The 24,099-nt window shown below is 40.2% G+C and overlaps 2 protein-coding genes and 1 long non-coding RNA gene across 4 annotated transcripts in view; 2 read left to right on the top strand and 1 right to left on the bottom strand.

Annotated features, from left to right (window-relative positions):
• LOC138967352 (uncharacterized) overlaps nt 1-973 on the bottom strand; it is a 9,649-nt gene extending 8,676 nt beyond the window's left edge. The window contains exon 1 of one of the 2 annotated variants that reach the window (XM_070339878.1): nt 853-973. The gene's annotated coding sequence lies outside the window, so the exon portion shown is untranslated. The remainder of the gene's footprint in view (nt 1-852) is intronic. The other variant, XM_070339879.1, reaches the window with a different exon arrangement.
• LOC138967354 (uncharacterized) overlaps nt 1-24,099 on the top strand; it is a 221,119-nt gene that overhangs the window by 63,878 nt on the left and 133,142 nt on the right. The window lies entirely within an intron of this gene.
• On the top strand, nt 14,755-16,884 carry LOC138967350 (uncharacterized). Its single transcript, XM_070339876.1, has 2 exons — nt 14,755-16,051; nt 16,378-16,884. The coding sequence occupies exons 1-2, from the start codon at nt 15,776-15,778 to the stop codon at nt 16,837-16,839; spliced, it is 738 nt and encodes a 245-aa protein (XP_070195977.1). The 5' UTR covers nt 14,755-15,775; the 3' UTR covers nt 16,840-16,884.

The following is a 24,099-nucleotide window of genomic DNA, read 5'->3' as shown; positions in this document are numbered from 1 at the left end:
GCTGACACACACATTGTACGCACACAGCCTCGGGCTAACACACATACACACACACGCGCGTCACACAGCACACCGTGACCGCACACACACACCGTGGCAAACACACACACACACACACACACACTGACACACACACATACACACACACACACACCCGCGGCACACACACATACACACACACTGACACACACCGTGCCAAACACCGTCACACACACACACACACACACACACACACACATACACACACACACATATATATATACTCACACACACACACACACACTGACACACACACATCATGCAGTAACACACATAAACACACACACACACATATACACAAACATACACACACACACACACACACACACACACACACACACACACTGACACACACATACACATACGGCACATGCTACAATCATAGTACTAGCGGATTGACTGTGACTCGATCAGTGGCAGAACTGACCGATCGTAAAACACTGAGAGAGACAACACAACTGGATCAGTGAAGTGTGTAAAAAATGCCATGGTCAGACGTCAAAAATGTACATGCTTCACGAAACTCTCCACAACTTGGCACCATCAGAAGTAAACACATATCAATCAATCAATCAATGAGGCTTATATCGCGCATATTCCGTGGGTACAGTTCTAGGCGCTGTGCAGTGATGCCGTGTGAGATGAAATTTTATACGGCCAGTAGATATGACGCAATAGCAATATACATGCAAACCGACATGCTATACCGGATAATATATCATTGTACAATTAGTGAATGACAAATGATCAGTTATTATGAAGCAATGCAACTAGTACACGAAATAATCTATTTTGCAATTAAGAACGACTTACCAAGAGCCAAAGCAAGGACTGATTTCTACCTGTCAGCGGAAAGTTGTTCTTTGGACGTTCTGACTCGTGCTCCACTCGTGTTATGCGGGCCACTCGGTTCGTCTCGTCTCGTCATTTGCTGCAGGGCACAATGAAAAAAGTTCTGCTTGTTTACATTTGCGCGATCACGTGACTGGCAAATGTCTACGTCATTGGCTGAAATCCGTTTACGGGAATCCCCAGTATTTACCCGAATACGGAGTTCAGCACTCTCTCTGGTTTGACGAGGTTCTGTCAGGGTTGAAGAAGTAAGGCCACTAGAGGTTGAACGGCTCGGTGGTTAACCCTGCGGCCGCGAATACTATATAACTTAAAGTACCCCAGTCACGCAGCCGCTTGTGTCTGTCTGTCTGTCTGTCTGTCTTCCGCAGTGCCTGTCTGTTTGTCTGTCTGTCTATCTGTCTGTCTGTCTGTCTGTCTGTCTGTCTGTCTCAGTCTGTCTCAGTCTGTCTCAGTCTCTCTCTCTCTCTCTCTCTCTCTCTCTCTCTCTCTCTCAGTCTCTCTCTCTCTGGAAATGAATGCTTTAGTTGCGGAACGGTAGTCACAGTGTCGCAATAATTTGTTTATCCGTCCGTCCGACGCTTCAAAATTGTTTCATGGTTGTATGCACAAAATCGAAGAAAACTCGATCGTCACAAACAGGAACGGAAATGATGATGTAGAAAGGCTTCAATACTATGGCATTCCATTTGTCAAATAATTATTTGGATACTTTTTCATGTTTTTGTCACCAGTTTTAGCTAAATAATCATTATTTAGAAGCTCATGTGCTAAATAAGTAATTGTTTATAAACAATGTAAAACAATTCTAAATAATTTTTTGTTTACGTAAACCATTCATTATTTACCTAAACAATTCATTGTTTACGTAAATAATTCATTGTTTACGTAAATATTGATTTATTTAGCAACATTGCTGATTGTTTACAAACAATGTACAATACGTCTAAATAATATATTGTTTTCGTAAACAATATATTATTTAGACTTATATTACATTGTTTATAAACAATCAGCAATGTTGCTAAATAAATCATTATTTACGTAAACAATGAATTATATACGTAAACAATGAATTGTTTAGGGAAAGCAGTTTTCATTATTTAGCGAATCTGCTAAATAGAGCATTATATAGGTAAACAATGATTTATTTAGCAACTGCTCACTTTATCCACCCAAAACATATTATTTTGTGAAATAAGTGATTATTTGTGTGAACAATACATTATTTACGTAAACAATGAATTATTTACGTAAACAATGAATTATTTACCGAAACACTGAATTGTTTAGGTAAACAATGAATGGTTTACGTAAACAAAAAATTATTTAGAATTTTTTTACATTGTTTATAAACAATTACTTATTTAGCACATGAGCTTCTAAATAATGATTATTTAGCTAAAACTGGTGAAAAAACAATGAAAAAGTATCCAAATAACACACACAACACTGACACACACACACACACACACACAAACACACACAAACACACACACACACACACACTGCACAACCACACACACACGCACAAGATATCTCTGCAGTTGCCAAATGTTCACGTTTTCCACGTGCTGATTCCGAGCTACAGTGACGACTTTTGTCGTTCAGAGACTCAGTGGCGTAGTGGTTGTGACATGGCAGTCGTCAAAATCGCACAATATTTGTTTTCGGAACTAAACTCTATTCAGGGGTTTTGAGAAATATTCAGACAATGGTAACCGATAACTGCCATGGCACTGTTTAAATACTTACACAACAACGAAGCGACCAAAGGTGCCAATTGTACCCCCTGTCAGAGACCGCGGCGTGTCGTTTTGAAGCACAGTGACGGATGCCGAAACTGGAACTGACGAACTCAGACTAAAGCAAAAAGCAAAGAATAAAAAAATTAAAAAAAATTCCTCACGACAGGTGAGGTGTCAAGGTTGCAAGAAGCATGGCAGTCACCTTGTGAACTTTAATGGCCGGTCTTCAGGTAAGCTTTTTGTCAATTTTCTTCACACATTTGGCTGATAACAGATTTACTGATTTAAATCTTGGTAGTCGAGGGTCGTATTTGAAGGCTGTGTTTTGGAAAAGTGGCAGCATAAATGTTTTTTGTTAGAAAAATGAAAGTTTGCGTGTGACATGTTCAGAGCACGTGCGGAGAAAAGGCATGAGTTTCAAGACCGGTTACAGTTGACTTGTAAATGTGGGATTTGTCTCAAAAAGTGAATGTTTATTTTGCCTGTTGCAGTTTCACAATTCACTACCAAATTTGTGATTTGAGAAAAGGGAGTCTTACGCGTTTATAACTGCCGCATTCGTCATTTCTGTCAGAAACCGGCTTTATCCTTCTGTCAGCAATTTTCTTCACGAATGTTGATTCGTTATTTTTTAAGACCCGCTTTTTCTTTTCTTTAAACATGACACGAACATAAGGGGAGAAACAAAAATTAACAAAAACAAACAAACAAATAAACAAACAAATAAACAAACAAAAACGAATGTGCGGGGCAGTAGAAACTGCATTTTCACGACTATTAACATTGCTGTTTTTATTTCAGGAAGGTGACCTGATCTCGAGACATTTATGCAAGAATGGATTTTGTCAGCGCATCAAATGCAACGCTTTTTGGATACAACCGTGCCTAACATGGGCTTCGATGAGTGAACTTGATTGGAATGGATTGTTTCACTGTAAGTACTTTGCATCGATGATGATTCTGCGGACTGTTTCATTACTGTGGAACGTAATCGAGACAGTGAATAAGTTGTGCCGTGCCCTGTGCCATCACTGACGAGACAGTGAACAAGTTGTTTCATGCGCTGTGCCATCACTAACGAGACATTGAACAAGTTTTAGCATGCGCTGTGCCATCACTTAGGAGACAGTGAATAAATTGTGCCGTGCGCTGTGCCATCACTAACGAGACATTGAACAAGTTTTAGCATGCGCTGTGCCTTCACTTAGGAGACTGAACAAGTTGTTTCATGCGCTGTGCCATCACTAACGAGACATTGAACAAGTTTTAGCATGCGCTGTGCCATCACTTAGGAGACAGTGAACAAGTTGCGCCATGCGATGTGCCATCACTGAGGAGACAGTGGACAAGTTGTGCCGTGCGCTGTGCCATCACTGACGAGACAGTGAACAAGTTGTGCCGTGCGCTGTGCCATCGCTGACGAGACAGTGAACAAGTTGTGCCGTGCGTTGTGCCATCACTGACGAGACAGTGAACAAGTTGTTTCATGCGCTGTGCCATCACTAACGAGACAGGGAATAAGTTGAACATACCATTGTGAGTCAAATGAATGAAAAATGAACCAAATAATGTTCGGCCAGCATTTCTCGGACCTGAAAGAATGATGTGACTTGATCATCATCAACACCTGGCAGGGTGCAGATTCGCCGCATGCTACAAAGAGACACTGCTTCAGAAACAGGTTAGGATTTTTTCGATCTACCAACGTCGTTGTGTGTGTGTGTGTGTGTGTGTGTGTGTGTGTGTGTGTGTGTGTGTGTGTGTGTGTGTGTGCAGTGTGTGTGTGTGTGTGTGTGTGTGTGTGTGTTTGTCTGTCTGTCCTGTCTCTCTGTGTTTGTCTGTCTCAGTCTTTATGTTGCCCTCTCTCTGTCTCGCTCTGGATATCTCAGTCTCTACGTCTCTGTCTGTCTGTCTGTCTGTCTGTCTGTCTGTCTGTCTGTCTGTCTGTCTCTCTCTGTCTCTCTCTCTCTCTCTCTGTGCCTTGTATTGTTCACAGTGACTCTGTGACTGTCTGTACGTTTTGTCTTTAAATTGTGTTCGTGCTTATTTTGATTGGTGTTTCGAAGGATGTTGCTGCAAACTGCAATTTGTAATTAAAAAAAAACGGCGTATCTGACTGACCGCAAAAATCACGCGATTTGATTGTCCGGAACCGTTGATTTATCGCGGACTCTCTGAATCATGAAACCGTAAAGGAGTTTTACTTTCGGAAGTTACGCCCCTTTCCTCCGTAAACCCAACAGTTGAGTCCAGTTTGAATGCCCCCGCATTTGCTGATCAGTTATAGCGAATTCTATCATGAAAAGAACGCGTGTTTCGATGTACGATTTTGCGTCGCTTTCGCGCCTTGTGACGATGATCGAGTCCTACGTTCACTCTAAACAGAAGTGTTCCACTTCTGAACACGTTTCTGTAAGTTTTGAACACATTGTGGCATAGAGCATAGTTCTGCTGGCAATATTTGCACGCATCCAAATGAACACCTGTGGACACCTGTGCGTTTAGTGTATGTGTCTCTTTTTGTTCAGTGTAATCATTTGTGTAGCATTGTGAGTCAGTTTTTTTCGTTTTGTACGCTTTATCGTCTTTGTAGACTTTCAGAAGGAGAGAGAGAGAGAGAGAGAGAGAGAGAGAGAGAGAGAGAGAGAGAGAGAGAGAGAGAGAGAGAGACAGAGACACAGAGAGAGAGGGTTGAGAGAGAGCCGAGAGAGAGAGAGAGAGAGACACTGACAGACAGACAGACAGACAGACAGACTTACTTCAAACCATAAGTTTAGAAAAAAACAAGCTTGTCGGTGACATGAACTAAATTTACCTTCAAATAGAGAGCGAAAGAGAGAGGGGGAGGGGGAGGGACTCAGAGAGAGAGAGAGTGTGTGTGCGTGCGTGTGTGTGTGTGTGTGTGTGTGTGTGAGAGAGAGAGAGAGACAGAGAGAGAGAAAGAGAGAGAGACAGAGAGAGAGAGACTCAGAGAGAGAGAGAGAGAGAAAGAGACTTTGAAGGCTGAATTTGATGTTAGTATCATATTATGATAATTTGAGTTCAATTTATTGCTCTTCGGACTTTGCAACACCAAGACTCACGTTCCCGAATGGACTGGCAATTACATGTACGCATGCACATGGGAAGATAACTTGTGAAGAAAAGAGAGTGGGCGAAGGAGGCCTTGCATGAAGAGGGGCCGGGGGGGGGGGGGGGGGGGGGAGATGAAGTGTGGCTACTGTGACGGTGAGTTCAGTTTGGATGGAGTGGTTTTTAAAAAAATTTTTTTATCGTACCTACAGCCTATATATGACTATCCCGGACCGACGCAAGTTTGTGTGACTTCCTAGCGTATAACCACGTCATTTCCCAATGAGACACTAGTTCTGGGGACAGAAAAACCAAGTTAGCATAGCATCTCTAGTTTCCTTGCTCAGTTTACATTAGTTCGATCTCGTCCCAGGTCAACGTATGTGAAGACCTGCTAGTGACTTAAGGCTGGAGCACACTTTGGAAAGTACGTTGGAGTAGCCTCCCTTCTACGTTGGAGTAGCCTCCCTTCCCGGATTTAGAACGCGTTTCGTGTCGTAACAGATTATCCACTTACTAGCCATATCCGTATGCAAAATAATGAAATAAACATTAGGAAATGGCAGACGTTTACAAATATCGACATTCTCTATCAGTGCAATAAAAAACAATCGTTAGAACTTGCATTTACGACATGTCGTGCGTGAGAACGTGTCAGTAAACAAGCACTTTTTGCCTTGCTGAAGAACCCCACGAGTCAAGCTAAAACAGACGACAAGTAATGGAAAGCAGTCTGCGGATAAACATAACAAACTACTGATGAAAAAGTGTGTTCATCCCTGCTCTGGATAAAAGACATCGGACTGATGACAACGTGGCAGCGTTCACGCGAAAAGATTTTTTTTCAGATTATCGCTTCTACATTTTATTGCACGTACTTGGGGCAGATCTGAATTTCTGAAAGATGACAAATCGGTCTTGTGAGTTGAGAACCACATGTTCTTTGCCGACAGAAATCACGATGGGACAAGATGTAGATTGTGTTGAAGAGATGTTTGCAGATTATCGCATCTACATTTTATTGCTCAGATCAATGCACGTAGTTGGGGTAGATCTGAATTTCGCAATGGAAGACGACAAATCCGTCTTGTGAGTTAAGAACCACACGTTCTTTGGCGGCAGAAATCACTATGGGACAAGATGAGGATTGTGTTGAGGGGCTAATACTGACTGACTTTAGATGAAGAGTTCCTAGACTGCCTGGTTTTTGTAGAGAGGCATCATGATGATATCCTGGTTTTTTTTTTACGTTCTTGGTGACAACGCGCCAGAATCGCACGAAGATCGAACTCTCGAAGAAAACAAGTTTATCGCTGAACATCGGAAATGTGAAATGCTCTTCCTGTCTGACCAGTCTCCCCGTTAAATCCACAGGCTACATTATTTATCAGGTAACTTACCAAACCGGAGTGTGTGTGTGTGTGTGTGTGTGTGTGTGTGTGTGTGTGTGTGTGTGTGTGTGTGTGTGTACACCGGATTACCACCATCAACGCACCCTTTTGGACTTTTCTACTATGCCTGCTGTGACATTCACGAGGATTATTGTGATTCTTGGACAATCGTGTGCCTATGCTGGACTTGCAGGAAGACAAACGGTGCCGGAACGGTATACGTGCTGCCAAGTGTGCACGTCCAGAGCGCAGTGTGAACCGAGAGCGAGTGTGTCATTGTGTGGAAGTTTTGCTTGATTGATTTATTCATGATTTAATTTGCTTTTTGGTTCAATAGTAAAATCTGTGTACGTTATACTTTGTATTTTGTGGTGTGATTCGCCCGAGTGCGAGACCCCCATCCCCGAACGCCTCTGTGGGTGGAATTGTATATATATATACTTGTGTAACGTGAGTGTGTAGATGAGAATGTGAAAGTTGCTTTGGACCCAGATACACACAGCAGACACCAACGCAACAGCTAAGTTTCAGCCCGACAAAGAAATTCGAGTGACACAGCTAATGGCTGTACTTGTTATTTCTCTATTAAAACAAATGTTTCAAGATCTTTAGGCCAAAACAAATAAATTGTCTGTTTCTATTAACATGGCTAAAAAAAAATAGGGTAGGTAGGTAGGTGTTTTTGTTGTTGTTGTTGCCAGGATAGAATTCTTGAAAATAAATGACACAAAGAGACAAGACTCGCTATAGATAGATTTATAAAAAAAAATAAAAAAAATGTGACAAAGGATATAAAATGATTGTTTTACCTGGTCTGGAATCTTCAGTAGTAATTGCATAAAAAAAAGTCTGATAATTATATCAATTATCATGTTAACTTTTTCTTAAAATGGGTGCGTTAAATCCTAGTCTGTTTGTTTTTAATGGACTAAGCAATCCTTGGACTGACAGAAAAGATGTATTTTAAAAATGTCCAGTTGCTTTTACTTATTTTTCTAATTGGAAGAGAATACAAATTATGCACTCTTTTCTGTTCAAATGGGTAGAGGGCGGGGGTAGTAAAAGGATCACAGTTCAAGATTTTGCGCGACAAGAGGTGTGTTTCTTTTATAAAGAGCAAAAACTCAACTTGGTATCTAACACTATTTCTGAACACTGTAACCACTTTAGCACTTTTTTTTTTTTTTCTGTCTTCCAAACTTCTAATTCAGCTTCAAAAATGATTAAAAAAAAGGGTTTTTTTCTTCTGAAATCTACAGTTAAATCACTATTTTGGATATTCTATTTTGCTTCCCTATTTATCTTCTTAAGTTTTTGATCATCTGATTACCTTGCTTTTCTATTTGGAAGATAATATGCACTCTTTTCTGAAAAATGGGTAGGGGGTGGGGGTAGTAAAAGCATCACAGTATACAATTTTGTGCGACAAGAGGTGTGTTTCTTTTAACTTTGATGAAGAGGGATAACTCAACTTGGTATCTAACGTACACTAGTTCTGAACACTGTAACCACTTTAGCACTTTTAATTTATTTGTTCTGTCTTCCAAGCTTTAAATTCAGCTTATAAAATGAGTAAAACAGTGTGTGTTTTCTGAATTCACCAGTTAAATCACTCTGTTGGATGTTGTTTTTTGCTTCCCTCTTTCTGTTCTGAAGTTTTTGATCATCTGACTACCTTGCTTTTCTATTTGGAAGATAATATGCACTCTTTTCTGAAAAATGGGTAGGGGGTGGGGGTAGTAAAAGCATCACAGTTCAAGATTTTGCGCGACAAGAGGTGTGTTTCTTTCAACTGTGATGAAGAGGAATAACTCAACTTGGTATCTAACACTATTTCTGAACACTGTAACTACTGAAGCACTTTTAATTTTTTTTTCTGTCTTCCAAGCTTTAAATTCAGCGTATAAAATGAGTAAAAAATTGTTTGTTTTTTCTGAATTCACCAGTTAAATCACTCTGTTGGATGTTATTTTTTGCTTCCCTATTTCTGTTCTGAAGTTTTTGATCATCTGACTACCTTGCTTTTCTATTTGGAAGATAATATGCACTCTTTTCTGAAAAATGGGTAGGGGGTGGGGGTAGTAAAAGCATCACAGTTCAACTTGTCAAGATTTTGCGCGACAAGAGGTGTGTTTCTTTTAACTGTGATGAAGAGGGATAACTCAACTTGGTACCAAACACTATTTCTGAACACTGTAACCACTTTAGCACTTTCATTTTTTTTCTCTCTGTCTTCCAAGCTTTAAAATTTAGCTAATAAAATGAGTAAAAAAGTGGGTTTTTTCAGAATTCACCAGTTAAATCACTATGTTGGATGTTCTATTTTGCTTCCCTATTTCTGTTCTGAAGTTTTTGATCATCTGACTACCCTGCTTTTCTATTTGGTAGATAATATGCACTCTTTTCTGAAAAAATGGGTAGGGGGTGGGGGAAATAAAAGTATCACAGTTCAAGATTTTGGCCGACAAGAGGTGTATTTCTTTTAACAGTGGTAAAGAGGGATAACTCAACTTGGTATCTAACACTATTTCTGAACACTGTAATCACTTTAACACTTTTAATTTATGTTTGTTTGTGTTCCAAGTTTTAAATTAAGCTTCAAAAATGGGTAAAAAAATAGTTTTCTCATAATTCACAAGTTAAATCATTATGTTGGATGTTCTATTTTGCTTCCCTCTTTCTCTTCTTAAGTTTTTGATCATCTGACTACCCTGCTTTTCTATTTGGAAGATAATATGCACTCTTTTCTGAAAAATGGTAAGGGGGTGGGGGTAGTAAAAGCAACACAGTTCAAAATTTTGCGCGTTAAGAGGTGGGTTTTTTTTTAAATTGGTAAAGAGGGATAACTCAACTTGGTATCTAACACTATTTCTGAACACTGTAATCACTTTAACACTTTTAATTTATGTTTGTCTGTGTTCCAAGTTTCAAATTAAGCTTCAAAAATGGGTTAAAAAATGGTTTTTTAATAATTCACAAGTTAAATCATTATGTTGGATGCTCTATTTTGCTTCCCTCTTTCTCTTCTTTAAGTTTTTGATCATCTGACTACCCTGCTTTTCTATTTGAAAGATAATATGCACTCTTTTCTGAAAAATGGGTAGGGGGTGGGGGTAGTAAAAGCATCACAGTTCAAGATTTTGCGCGACAAGAGGTGTGTTTTTTTTTAACTGTGATGAAGAGGGATAACTCAACTTGGTATCAAACACTATTTCTGAACACTGTAACCACTTTAGCACTTTTAATTTTTTTTTTCTGTCTTCAGTTCCAAGCTTTAAATTAAGCTAATAAAATGAGTAAAAAAGTGGGTTTTTTTTAGAATTCACCAGTTAAATCACTATGTTGGATGTTCTATTTTGCTTCCCTATTTCTGTTCTTCAGTTTTTGATCATCTGACTACCCTGCTTTTCTATTTGGTAGATAATAATTATGCACTCTTTTCTGAAAAAATGGGTAGGGGGTGGGGGAAGTAAAAGTATCACAATTCAAGATTTTGCGCGACAAGAGGTGTATTTCTTTTAACAGTGGTAAAGAGGGATAACTCAACTTGGTATCTAACACTATTTCTGAACACTGTAATCACTTTAACACTTTTAATATATGTTTGTCTGTGTTCCAAGTTTCAAATTAAGCTTCACAAATGGGTAAAAAAAATAGTTTTCTCATAATTCACAAGTTAAATCATTATGTTGGATGTTCTATTTTGCTTCCCTCTTTCTCTTCTTAAGTTTTTGATCATCTGACTACCCTGCTTTTCTATTTGGAAGATAATATGCACTCTTTTCTGACAAATGGGAAGGGGGTGGGGGTAGTAAAAGCATCACAGTTCAAAATTTTGCGCGTTAAGAGGTGTATTTTTTTTTAAATTGGTAAAGAGGGATAACTCAACTTGGTATCTAACACTATTTCTGAACACTGTAATCACTTTAACACTTTTAATCAATGTTTGTTGGTGTTCCATGCTTCAAATTGAGCTTCAAAATGGATACAAAAGGATTTTTTTTCCGAATTCACAAGTAAAATCACTACGTTTAATGTTCTATTTTGCTTCCCTATTTCTCTTCTTCAGTTTGTGATCATCTGATTGTTATTTTGTTTACATTTTCACAATACAATATTGCAACTTATTCAGTAGTGTTTGCGTGAAAAAATCTGATACCTATGCTTAAACTTCAGTCGTTATCTTAAAATTTTGCGCGTTAAGCCCTTTATATTTTGTATTTTCCTGATAAAGCAAACATTGAACTAACAGAAAAAGTAACTTTTAAAACTACCTAATCACTTTGAAATTGGGCCCCCAAAGTGTTCTCCAGCCTTAACTTGTGTTACACGCAAGCACAAGGCCAAGAAATCAGCGTATGCTGCCTGTGAACGTGGGAGTCTAAGCCCATGAACGAAGAAGAAGAAGAAGAAGAAGAAGAAGAAGAAGAAGAAGAAGAAGTTTACATGGCAGTCGCCAGGCTTACAACCAGTTTCGTTTAGGTCTGTCACAGTAAAAATGTAAAAGGTTCTAAAAAGCTCATGTCTTTTCACATTTCTTTCTTCAAATCTTGGGGGCGGGGGGAAATTCCGGAATAAATCCAACCGAGCTTCTGCACTGTAGTGTTTGTCCACAGAATTGCTATGGACGTGTGCAATGAGTATGTGGAGGATACAGGGGACAGTCCGTGCGTGTGTTCGTCAGTGTGATATTATATTGAAATCAAAAAACCAAGACAGGTTAGCTTATGGAACGGAATGTTTACTTTTAGACATAACGAAACCTGTCAGACCTTTGTCACTCCAGTAACAAACAGGTCTCCAGAGCCTTTAAAAGAAACAAGCAAACACCCAACCAACTGATTGTATGCAAAACCGTAGTGGGGAATGGAATGTTTCGTTTTGTCTGAAATTGAATGTTTCATAAAATAAATGTTCTTGTTTTTTTATGCTAGACTTGAAAACGTGAGCAGTCTATTTGTTTTGAAATTGTAATGTTTTTGGACTGTTTTAGTTGATTTTGCTCGGTACATGTACATTGTCACCTGTGAAGGATTTTTGGCTGATGGTGGTGTGATTTTTGGCTGTTAGTTGTGTAATTTTTGGCTGATAGTGGTGTGATTTTTGTCTGATAGTGATGTGATTTTTGGCTGATAGTGATGTGATTTTTGGCTGATGGTGGTGTGATTTTTGGCTGATAGATGTGATTTTTGGCTGATAGTGGTGTGATTTTGGGCTGTTATTTGTGTAAGTTTGGGCTGATAGTGGTGTGATTTTGGGCTAATGGTGGTGTGATTTTGGGCTAATAATGTTGTGATTTTGAAACTGCATTGCTCGTTAGAGATCTGTCTTGGAAATGTGAAATTGTGCTATGAACATCGTGTATGTAACGAGTCATTCCCCTTGATTAAACTCATAAAACATTTTCTCATGTATTTATTTATTAAATACTTGTGTGTGTGTGCAGGTGTGTGTATGTGTATGTGTGTGTGTGCGCGTGTGCGCGCGCGTGTGTGTGTGTGTGCGTATGCGTGTGTGTGTGTGTGTGTTTGATGATGATGATGAACATGATGATGATCACGACGACGACGACGACAACGATGACGACGACGACGACGATGATGATGATGATGATGATGATGATGACGACGACGACGACGACGATTAAAAATGACCATGAAAGCCCAAACAAGTCACCGGCTACTTTTATAGTTTGTTTTATGTTTTGTTCATTTTGCTTTTTTTCTGGTTGCTGAATATTCTGCCTCTGGTTTGCATCCTGCTAGACAGGTTTGGTTGTGGTTCGTTCGTCAGAAGGAGTTGACCTCACTCTTTCTTTTGAAGGCAAGATCGGAAGGTGCTGTCTATAATGCAGAGATCGATGTTGTCTATGTTGGAGAGATGCTGTTAATTATGGAGAGATGCTGTCTATGATGGAGATATGCTGTCTATGATGGAGATATGTTGTCTATGATCGAGGGATGCTGTCTATGACGGAGAGATGTTGTCTGTGATGGAGAGATGCTGTCTTGGATTGAGAGATGATGTCTGTGATGGAGAGATGATGTCTGTGATGGAGAGGTGCTGTCTGTGACGGAGAGATGCTGTTTGTGACGGAGAGATGCTGTTTGTGACGGAGAGATGCTGTTAATTATGGAGAGATGCTGTCTATGATGGATATATGCTGTCTATGGTAGAGATATGTTGTCTATGATGGAGATATGCTGTCTATGACGGAGAGATGTCTGTGATGGAGAGATGTTGTCTGTGTTGGAGAGATGTTGTCTGTGACGGAGAGATGTTGTGTGTGAAAGGAGAGATGCTGTCTGTGACGGAGAGATGCTGTCTGTGATGGAGAGATGCTGTCTGTGATGGAGAGATGCTGTCTGTGACGGAGAGATGCTGTCTGTGACGGAGAGATGCTGTCTGTGACGGAGAGATGCTGTCTGTGATGGAGAGATGCTGTCTGTGACGGAGAGATGCTGTCTGTGACGGAGAGATGCTGTCTGTGATGGAGAGATACGGTCTATGATGGAGAGATGATGTCTATGATGGAGAGATGTCTTATGAAGGAGGAGATGCTGTCTATGATGGAGATATGCTGTCTATGACGGAGAGATGTTGTCTGTGATGGAGAGATGTTGTCTGTGTTGGAGAGATGTTGTCTGTGACGGAGAGATGTTGTGTGTAAAAGGAGAGATGTTGTCTGTGACGGAGAGATGTTGTCTGTGACGCAGAGATGTTGTCTATGATGGAGAGATGCTGTCTATGAAGGAGAGATGCTGTATATGATGGAGAGATGCTGTCTATAGCGGAGAGATGCTGTCTGTGACGGAGAGATGCTGTCTGTGACGGAGAGATGCTGTCTGTGACGGAGAGATGCTGTCTGTGATGGAGAGATGCTGTCTGTGATGGAGAGATGCTGTGTATGCTGGAGAGATGATGTCTTATGAAGGAGGAGATGCTGTCTATGATGGAGAGATGCTGTCTTTCTATGATGGAGAGATGTTGTCTGTGATGGAGAGATGTTGTCTGTGACGGAGAGATGCTGTCTATGATAGAGAGATGCTGTCTATGATGGAGATGGGCTGTCTATGATGGAGATGTACAGTAACTGTCTATGATGGAGAGATGTCTGTGACGGAGAGATGCTGTCAATGATTGCGAGATGCTGTCTATGATTGCGAGATACTGTCTATGAACGAGGAGATGCTGTCTATGATGGAGAGATGCTGTCTATGAAGGAGATATGCTGTCTGTGACGGAGAGATGCTGTCTGTGATGGAGAGATGCTGTCTGTGATGGAGAGATGCTGTCTGTGATGGAGAGATGCTGTCTGTGATGGAGAGATGCTGTGTATGCTGGAGTGAAGATGCTGTCTATGATGGAAAGGTGATGTCTATGATGGAGAGGTGATGTCTATGATGGAGAGATGCTGTTTGTGACGGAGAGATGCTGTCTGTGATGGAGAGATGCTGTATGTGATGGAGAGATACTGTATGTGATGGAGAAATGATGTCTATGATTGCGATATGCTGTCTTATGAAGGAGAAGGAGAGGTGTTGTCTATGATGGAGAGATGCCGTTTATGAAGGAGAGGTGCTGCGTATGAAAAAGAAGCCCACATTTCCACGAGGGTAATCTCACAGGACTATATGCAATCTTATCCTTATTCTTATTCTAGGCGTCCCCGAGGACGCCTAGTAATTGGGATCAAGTAAGTGTTGCCTATGTACAGGATAACTCTGCGATTGCCTATGGGACACTGCCACATTTACGTCTTGAGTTACTGCCCTTACTACTATCAAACCGAAACTTCGTCGATAGAGACATCACCTGGGCCAGGGGTGATAAATCTCTATCGACGGAGTTTCGGGCTGTTGTGCGTGCATAGTACCCGCGTCGGACACGGAGCCGTCTTGGAGCCTCTACTTTTTTTTTTTTTTTTGAGACATCGCCTGCAAAAACTCCAGATACATTATTGTGTGATTCTAGGCGTCCCCGAATTGTTGTTGTTGCCATAGTTTACGTTTAGAGCTACTGCCCATACGCCGAGGCCATGCAAAGGATTCTTTTAAGGCCAGGGGCTACACACGTCTGAAGTCAAAAATCGTGTTGTGTGTTCAAGTGGTCAGTTTTGAGATTTTGACATATGTATACCAAATAATCCTTTCTAATTCAGGTTCAACCGATGTTTTTCACATAAAACACTTATATTATGCAAAATAAAGGTGTTTCAAAACCAACTGTGTCAAGAATTTATTTTCATTGTGTGTTGAAATGCCAAAAATGCATTTGTTTGACTGTTAGTTACGCCAAATTCTCCCAACCCCGTTCCGACATGACGTGACACATACCGTGGGATTCAGCATTCTCTCCCCTTTCCCGCTGTCATTCTCTCTGTGAATGAACTGGCCAGCACGCTAACTTCCATATAAAGAGGAACGCGTCACACGAGAGCTTGTGATTGGCCTAGATCGGTCACGTGACCAACTTTCACTTCGCTACGCCAACTTCCGGCATTTTGGAAATTGGTCATTGCTGTCCGAAGTTCATCGAAAATATCGGAAAACATGGATACAAACGCTCAAGATTTGCAAGATTTAGTGCCAGACAGGACTCCGCTTAATCGGGGAAAACGTTCACGCAAGCAGCAGTGCAAAGAAGCAGCCAAGGCTCGCTGGCAAGCGAAAAATGCTGACGAGAACACGATCGCTTGCTGATGACAACAATGGAATTGTACCTTTACCAGCTGAACAACCGTGTACTGCCAGACGAAAACTGGATGTTATGAAAGACTACGTTGCTGCAGCTGACGAAACGGACAGTGACAAAGAGCGGTGCTTCATTGAGTTGAAAAATTTGAAGTCTCTGTTTTCGGCGGTCGCTTGTGGCGAGTGTGGTGGGACCCTGTCGGTGTGCTTTGGTGACAAGATGGGATATTCAAGAGAAATAAGACTGGCTTGTGAGGTATGTAAACTCATTTTATAATTACTATTTTTTTGTATTGTATTATTTTGCCTTGTTAGTTATTACCAGCTCTCCCAAACTGAGTCTCTCTCTCTTGGAATTTTTCTGATTGAGTTTCAGTTGTCACTGTCAGTGTGGGGAAAAAAACTACATAATCTGAAAGCTGTAAGCCCTGATGATAATAGTATTACAAAGGAAATATATTAGTGATTATTATCAGTGCTCTTTTTCTCTCCCACTCTCTCTTTCTCTCTCTCTCAAACTCTCTCTTGCTCTCTAGCTTTTTTGTTGTTACTAATCTAATTTGTTGTTTTTGTATTTACCAGGATTGCACCTTCACGAAGCAGCAGCATTCATGTAGCCGACTTGATGGGAGCAACAACATTACTATGGGGTTTGACGTCAACAACTCCATTGTCATGTGCTTCAACGAGTTAGGATGTGGCGAGGCAGCTCTTCGGAAGTTCTCTGCCATCATGTCGATTCCAGGATTGTCGCACAACACCTATCGGCGTATCTCCAAGAAGGTGGGTGGTGCACACAGAGAGGTGACTGCAAATGTCTTGCAGGCAGCTGTTCAAGCTGTGCATGATGCCAATGCACATGGCGACCCGGACTTTGACAACGGTGACAACAGTGACGAAGGTGGTGACGCAGAGTGTGCAGCTAATGATGGTGACAGCAGCGACTCTGCAAATGTTGACAGTGACGACGACAGTAGTCATAGTGGCTCTACTGCTAGCACAGCAAGAAGAGACAGTGATGATGAAGGTGAGGGTCGGCATTGATGGTTACATCGGTCACGAACATTTGCCAACAACTGTTGTTGGACATGCTGTTGAAATAGAATATTTTTTCGACATGATTAATGGACACACTAACCCCGCTTACTTGCCTGCTAATGTTGTCAGTGACCAAGGCTTTCATTTGACTAATCTAGAAGAGGGATTGCATCGGGCTTTTGCTGTGTCAAACTACATCCTTGCAACATTTCAGGAATCGACCATTGCCATTCACGGTAACCTGGATAGTCAGTGTTTTTATTTGTTTGATTCCCATGAAAGAAACAGAAATGGCGATCATTCTTCAGGTGGTGCTGCCGTTTTGATGTCATTTGATTCTTTTGCAGATTTGACTGTTTTTCTAGAAACACATTATCAATGCTTTTACCAATTAACACCTGTTCATTTTTCTCCAAGTTCTATCCAAACTTCTGCTAGTCAGTGTGGACAGAACAAGCTTGGTTCATTCAAACCAGGTCATTCCAGTATGCCAACAGATTTTTGTACTCCAAATCCAGTCAGTACTGCTAGGACTATTACTGAGTGACACTGACAGAGATCAAAAAGAAAAAACAAATCAGCGCAAATGTACCACTTCATCTAAGACTCCTTTGAACATGAAAGGGAAATGTGCCACTGACAGTGACAATGTTGGGATTGAATTGAACCCACAACAGCCTAATTCTTTGTCAGACATTTTTGTTGAACAGGAAAGTATGTCTGTGTTTAACAATGGGCGGAACATGGAAGAAGCTTTCCTACATGCAAATAGTACTTACACTGAATTGAACATACAGGATGTTTGTGAACTTGAACAAAGTTATTTTCCTGGCTTGAGTATGGAGGACATTTCGGAACATATCTCACTTGAACACGCTTATTTCCCTGAGTCACGCACCAGTCATTCATGTGGAAATGTTTCTATGATACACACAGCAACAGCTGAAAATGAAATTGATGCTGATGACAACTGTCATGCTCGTGCTGATGATGACATCAACCTTGGACTTGAACCTGAACACAATTTTTGTTTTTCGCAAAGAGCACATGCTATTGAAGCAACTGTAAATGTTTCATCAAGACTGCCTGTCCATGATTTCATCAATGTTGAACACTCTTTTTCACAGAAAGACAGACGAAAGCGACGCCGTGTTTCCAAAACTAAAACTACAAATGTTTCTCTTGACAGTGCCAACTCGCATACATGTCCATGATTTCATCAATGTTGAACACTCGTATTTTTCACAGAAATGGATGGCGCAGACTAACATGAAAATGTGCTAGAAAAATAATGTAAAATGTTTAAATGTAATCTAATGTCAGTTGTGGGCAAACACTTAACCAAAGTTAAAACGTGACCTCAAAAATGGGGTAATATGCAAAAACTTAAAAAATATATCAATATGTGATGTCATGTTAAAGCTGTCTGCAAGCAGATTTCTACACCTTCTCGTGTCATGGCCTATCCGATTCCTTATATCTCAAAGTGTCTTCCACTTATTTTTCAGCCCCCTAGAGCAAGTCATTTGGCTGCAATCAAAGGAAACAACAAAAGCAACGAAAAAGTTTTTATTTTACTGCGTTTTAGTGAAACATGCAGCCAATAAACACATATTCACTTGCAAAATTATACAACAAACTGTATCAATACATGTTTGTCACATTGCATTGCAAAAAAATTATCTACGATACCAAACCTAAAAAATAAACTGTACTTGCATGTATGCGCGTCTATCTAACCGCACCTGGGATAACTGCAGTGAGTCGTCAAAAATAGTGTTTTTTTCTGTGCGTTTTTTGCAAATAATGCAATAACAGCACACACATTTGCTTGCAGAATTAAACAACACATTTCACTGATACATGTTAGTCATTTTGCATCCAAAAAGAATGATCTACGACTCCAAACTTTGAAATATAAACTGCACTTATATTAAAATATTCTGTCAACACGTACTTTTTTTTTGGGGGGGGGGGGGGGTAAAAACTTAAAAAATACTGAAATTTCTTGTTGCAAATGCCTTAGTGGGCAAAAACTAAAAAATGTTAAGGTGTGACTTTATTTAGGCTCATTTCAACTCGCTTCTCATCAAGGATAGCAAAAATGTGATTCAAAAATTTTCTTATTTGTATATTACACTATTTTTTTTCTCGATCAAATTAATTATTACAAAAATTGTCTAAAGTGACAAACTATAAAAATCATGCATTTAAAAAAAAACCAAAGCTTTTAGAGTTTTCTGATGTCGCTGTAACACTTAAAGCTGCCAGCAAGCAGATTTCTACACCTTCTCGTATGATGGCCTATCCAATTCCTTATATCTCAAAGTGTCTTCCACTTTATTTTCAGCCCCGTGGAGCAAGTCGTTTGGCTGCAATCAAAGCAAACAATAAAAGCAACGAAAAAGTGTTTATTTTACAACGTTTTTGTCAAACATGCAGCCAATAAACAAATATTCACTTGCAAAATTATACAACAAACTGTATCAATACCTGTTTTTCACATTGCATTCAAAAAAAATTATCTACGATACCAAACCTAGAAAATAAACTGTACTTACATGTATGAGCGTCTATCTAACCGCACGTGGGATAACTCTGCAGCAGAGCGTATATTGCACGCTCTGCTCCGCAGTGAGTCGTCGAAAATAGTGTTTTTTTCTGTGCGTTTTTTGTAAATAATGCAATAACAGCACACACATTTGTTTGCAGAATTAAACAACAAATTTCACTGATACATGCTAGTCACATTGCATCCAAAAAGAATGATCTACGACTCCAAACTTTGAAAATAAACTGCATGTATAATATTAAAATGTTCTATCAACCCGTACTTAAGTTTAAGGCCTAAGTACGTAAGCATTTAGGGTCGAAACTACTTCCGCTATATTCGAAAGGGTGTGCTTGCCAGCTTCTTTAAAGGCAGAGTAAGCCTCCCGTAAACCATCACAGATACGGTCAGGCTTGTACACACAGTACAAACACCCTTTCATTTAAACACTCACCAATTGAGAACATCCTAGGTGCGCTCCGTAAAGAGCGAACAATTTTCAAAGAATTTATTTTTGCGTGGTTTATCTTACCCCTGAGCCATCGTAAACCCGTGTGATCCAGTTTTCCCCCTTTTCACAATGCAGTCGTCATAGTTAGTCATTTGAATGCGACTCGACGTGAGCTTATCAGAGACTATAGAGTATACAGAGACGCGTCATCCTTCTTTGCGTTGCGGTGCGAAAATGAGACCGGCCAGCCCAGCGCGGGAAAAGAGCCACACCCTGCCGCACAAGGAAACTCGCGTTTCACGGCTGCTGTCGGCTGTGTTTATATCACGTTTATATTAACATACTGTCTGTTCTGTCCGGCTGACAGTGCTGCAAAAAGTAACTGGATGAAAAAATATGTTTGTTTGTGAACATTCTTTTTAAATGACCATAAAAACACCGCCGAAAATGGTATAGTTTAAAATTAAATCAAATTTTCTAAGGCAATATTCGCTGCATCGCTGTAGTTATGCAAACATGATTCAAGTCAGTCTCTTTTCACGAACTAACCGTCGTTATTTTTGTGTGTTTTAATCAAATACAAATACACAAATAAGAATACATGGTCAGTTAAGCCTGAGAAAATATGTCAGGAATAAATCGTTTAACGAAATAGTTCCCGGTTAAATCGGTAACTAAGGCATTTAGTCAATTTGGTGTCGTCCCAGCACATCGAAACTGAAATGTAAGGAAAACTGTAAAATACAGCAACTTAAACCAGATTCTTGTGACCAAGCTGACTTTAAAGAATCTTGATCGATCGATGATTTTCTTATTTCTTTTCAGTTGCTTCTTTCTTGTTCAGAAAGCTCTCTCGCTCTCTCTCTCTCTCTCTCTCTCTCTCTCTCTCTCTCTCTCTCTCTCTCTCTCTCTTATTATGGCAAGATTCCGAGGTGGAATAACAGAGCTATTTGTGCACGTTAATCGATATAAGAGATACGATGCGGATATGTTGTTATGCCCATTGTGCAGGGAAAGTAAGGAAGATGAGTTTTATTTTGTGCTTTGTTGCCCCACACTTCGTGATTTGCGATGCCAGTTTATTCCTGCTAAGTTTTATAGAAACCCAAGTTTACACAAGTTTTCTATGCTTATGGCATCTGTAAATGAAGGTATTGTTCGAAAGTTGTCAGCTTATGTGTACAAAGCATTTCGGCTACGTAGTGTTATGTCTTAGTTCATGTAAGCCTACGGTATATTTTATTTGAAATGTAATGTCTTAGTTCGTGTATGATTTATTTCATTTGATTTGTGTGCAAATGTCATTATGTCATTGTATATATATATATATGTTCACTTCTGTCACAACGGGGCTATGGCCTAAATAGTAAACAATCCCGGCAATCCAATCTCTCTCTCTCTCTCTCTCTCTCTCTCTCTCTCTCTCTCTCTCTCTGTCTACCCTCTTTGACCTTTACTCATTCAAAATGGTGTACAAGAACAACAACAACAATAGCCATCATCATCATCATCATCATCATCAAAACGTTTACAATCAAAATATTAATCATGATAATACTAACGTTCGAAGCTGCAAGCTGTTATCCGTTGTAGATCTACTCTTTTACCCCGCGACGGCCGTGTCAATCAAACGAGATGGTTATGTCTACCCTAATCGATCACCGACCGTATTTGGGCCACTATGGCAGTTCCAGACTTGGCATGCCGAAATGAGATAAAGTAGAGGAAAAATAAATCGTATACATGTGAAACTAGTAGTACCGTGACATGCAGAGCTTGGACTGGTTTGAGGCTGTTGTGTGTACAGTGTGTGTTTTCTGTTCCGGTAGAATAGATCTACACGCAGTTCGACGCTACAACTTTTACTGATTTGCCAACATTTAACGAGAGAAAAATTGAAGAAACAATCCTCACCTGCTCTCTTCCTTGGGAAATTTAAACATCCTGAAGCCTTTAGCATGTGCGTTTGAGCAATTGATGGCCGAACACCATGCCCCACTGCGTTTTCGCGTTGGCGCGGCAATGCTTGTGCAGCACGATATCACTACTGCTGTGGAAAGAGAAAGTAGTTTTTTTCCATGTTTCCGCATGGTGGCGCCACTGGGCTTCCGGTCTCACTTTTTAGCGCCGTATGGAGCGTCTCTGTATACTCTATAGTCTCTGAGCTTATCTACAATAGCACGTTTTTTATGCACGAAACAACGGCTGTGGTTCACAAGAACTCTAGCGATGGCTTTTGACTGTTGAGAGGAACGGCGATTTGCACTGATAAACCGGGCCGTCGTCTGCTACGACCCTTGCGTGACCCTGCTTCCGGGCTTTTCTTTTTTTAAACTTTCACAACTTCGAATTGTTCTGATCTTGTCTTGATGAAAAACGAATTCTTTTATGATTAAAGAATGTTTGTGTAACAAGCTGTCAATTTATTATTTAGATTTTAAAAGTTAGGTCTAGCGCAAAAACGAGGCGCCATTGTTGTAGAGGAGCAAGTCCACGAAAATAAATTCTTGGAAAATGTCTCACGCTCGACAGAAAGCAGCCAGGATGTTCCCGTTCGGTGAGCGTTCAAATGGAAGTATGCTTGTACTGTATTTAGACGCTCGGGGAGCTCTGTGATGGTTTACGGGAGGCTTACTGTGCCTTTAACAAAAATATTCATTTTGTCAAAATAACATGGACGCCTGTTCATTTTGAATGAACATTTTTCTTGTAATGCTCTGTGGTTTCCAGTCTGGTGTCGTCGTCCTGCGCTGAAGAAAGCCATCCAGATGTCTACGTGCCACGCTGCTCTCTTCATCGCGAACAAGTCTTCACTGGTCGACAAGTTCGCTTTGTGGTGAGACGATTATTTTGTTACATTGTTCAACATTGCCATTTAATTACAAGTCAGATTTCAGACACCGAAAGTACAGTGAAACCCCCCTATTAAGACCCCCTGATTTAAGACTCCCTCCATCTTAAGACTCCCTCCATCTTAAGACCCTGCTTTATCAGATTTTCTGTTCATAGCCTCTATAATATAAGCCCCATTTACAGACTCACTCCTTTTTAAGATCTGTTTATTTTTTTATTTTTTCGGAGTTCTTTAAAGGGGAGTTCCATTGTAGTGAGCTGCCTTAATCAGTGCATTTATGTAACTAGTGACACATTGATGTCAATTCTTGTTGAATGTTTGTTAGGGGGGGGGGCTGATGTGTGTGTTATAGCCCCCCGCGGGTTAGAGGGAAGAATTTACCCGATGCTCCCCAGCATGTCGTAAGAGGCGACTAACGGATTCTGTTTCTCATTTTACCCTTGTTAAGTGTTTCTTGTATAGAATATAGTCTATGTTTCAGTTTGTAAAGATTTTAGTCAAGCAGTATGTAAGAAATGTTAAGTCCTTTGTACTGGAAACTTGCATTCTCCCAGTAAGGTAATATATTGTACTACGTTGCAAGCCCCTGGAGCAAATTTTTGATTAGTGCTTTTGTGAACAAGAAACAATTAACAAGTGGCTCTATCCCATCTCCCCCCTTTCCCCGTCGCGATATAACCTTCGTGGTTGAAAACGACGTTAAACACCAAATAAAGAAAGATAGTGTGTGTCATAAGAAGAAAAATGAGACGTTTTGTATAGCACTAATATTAAATTAGTGTATGTAATTTTTTTTTTATATAATTATCAAATAAGTTTATTTATAATTATTACCTTATATTACATAAGAAGTACAAGAACGAAAAATATAAGAGATTGCTTGAGAGATTGGACTGACGTGTTCTGAGTACATGCAGACAATTGACGAGTATTTTTCTCTGTGACGTGCAGCCCGACTTGCATCATCCTGCGCTGGAGAAAGCTGTGTGCCACTGAGTCATGTCACACTTCACTGGGGAAAGCTGTGAGCCACTGAGCCATGTCACACTTCACTGGGGAAAGCTGTGAGCCACTGAGCCATGTCACACTTCACTGGGGAAAGCTGTGAGCCACTGAGCCATGTCACACTTCACTGGGGAAAGCTGTGAGCCACATTCTTCACCACCTGATACTCGACGAGGTGTTCGACGGTGTTTTCACGCATATATCTGCGGGCCTCCGAAAGCGCAATGAGACAGAGGTTTTTATAATTTATGATTTGTATGGTAAGCAATGCTGTAATATCATGCACATCACATGATGTACAGAAGAGCAATTGTCTACACTGGAAATAAAAGTTGTTATAAATGAAAGGACAAACAACCAAACGGACAAAAAGCAATATTTCCCCATGATAAAATCGATGAATGA

This window comes from Littorina saxatilis, linkage group LG5, assembly GCF_037325665.1.
Source record: "Littorina saxatilis isolate snail1 linkage group LG5, US_GU_Lsax_2.0, whole genome shotgun sequence".
In the NCBI taxonomy this organism is placed as follows: Eukaryota; Metazoa; Mollusca; class Gastropoda; order Littorinimorpha; family Littorinidae; genus Littorina; species Littorina saxatilis.
The sequence above is the reverse complement of the archived record's forward strand: the minus strand, read 5'-3'. Positions and strand labels throughout refer to the sequence as shown.

Coding starts and splice junctions, on each gene's coding strand:
- LOC138967350 (XM_070339876.1), top strand. CDS start 15,776: ATGCTGACGAGAACACGATCGCTTGCTGATGACAACAATGGAATTGTA. Junction 16,052..16,377: donor AAATAAGACTGGCTTGTGAG/GTATGTAAACTC, acceptor TGTATTTACCAG/GATTGCACCTTCACGAAGCA.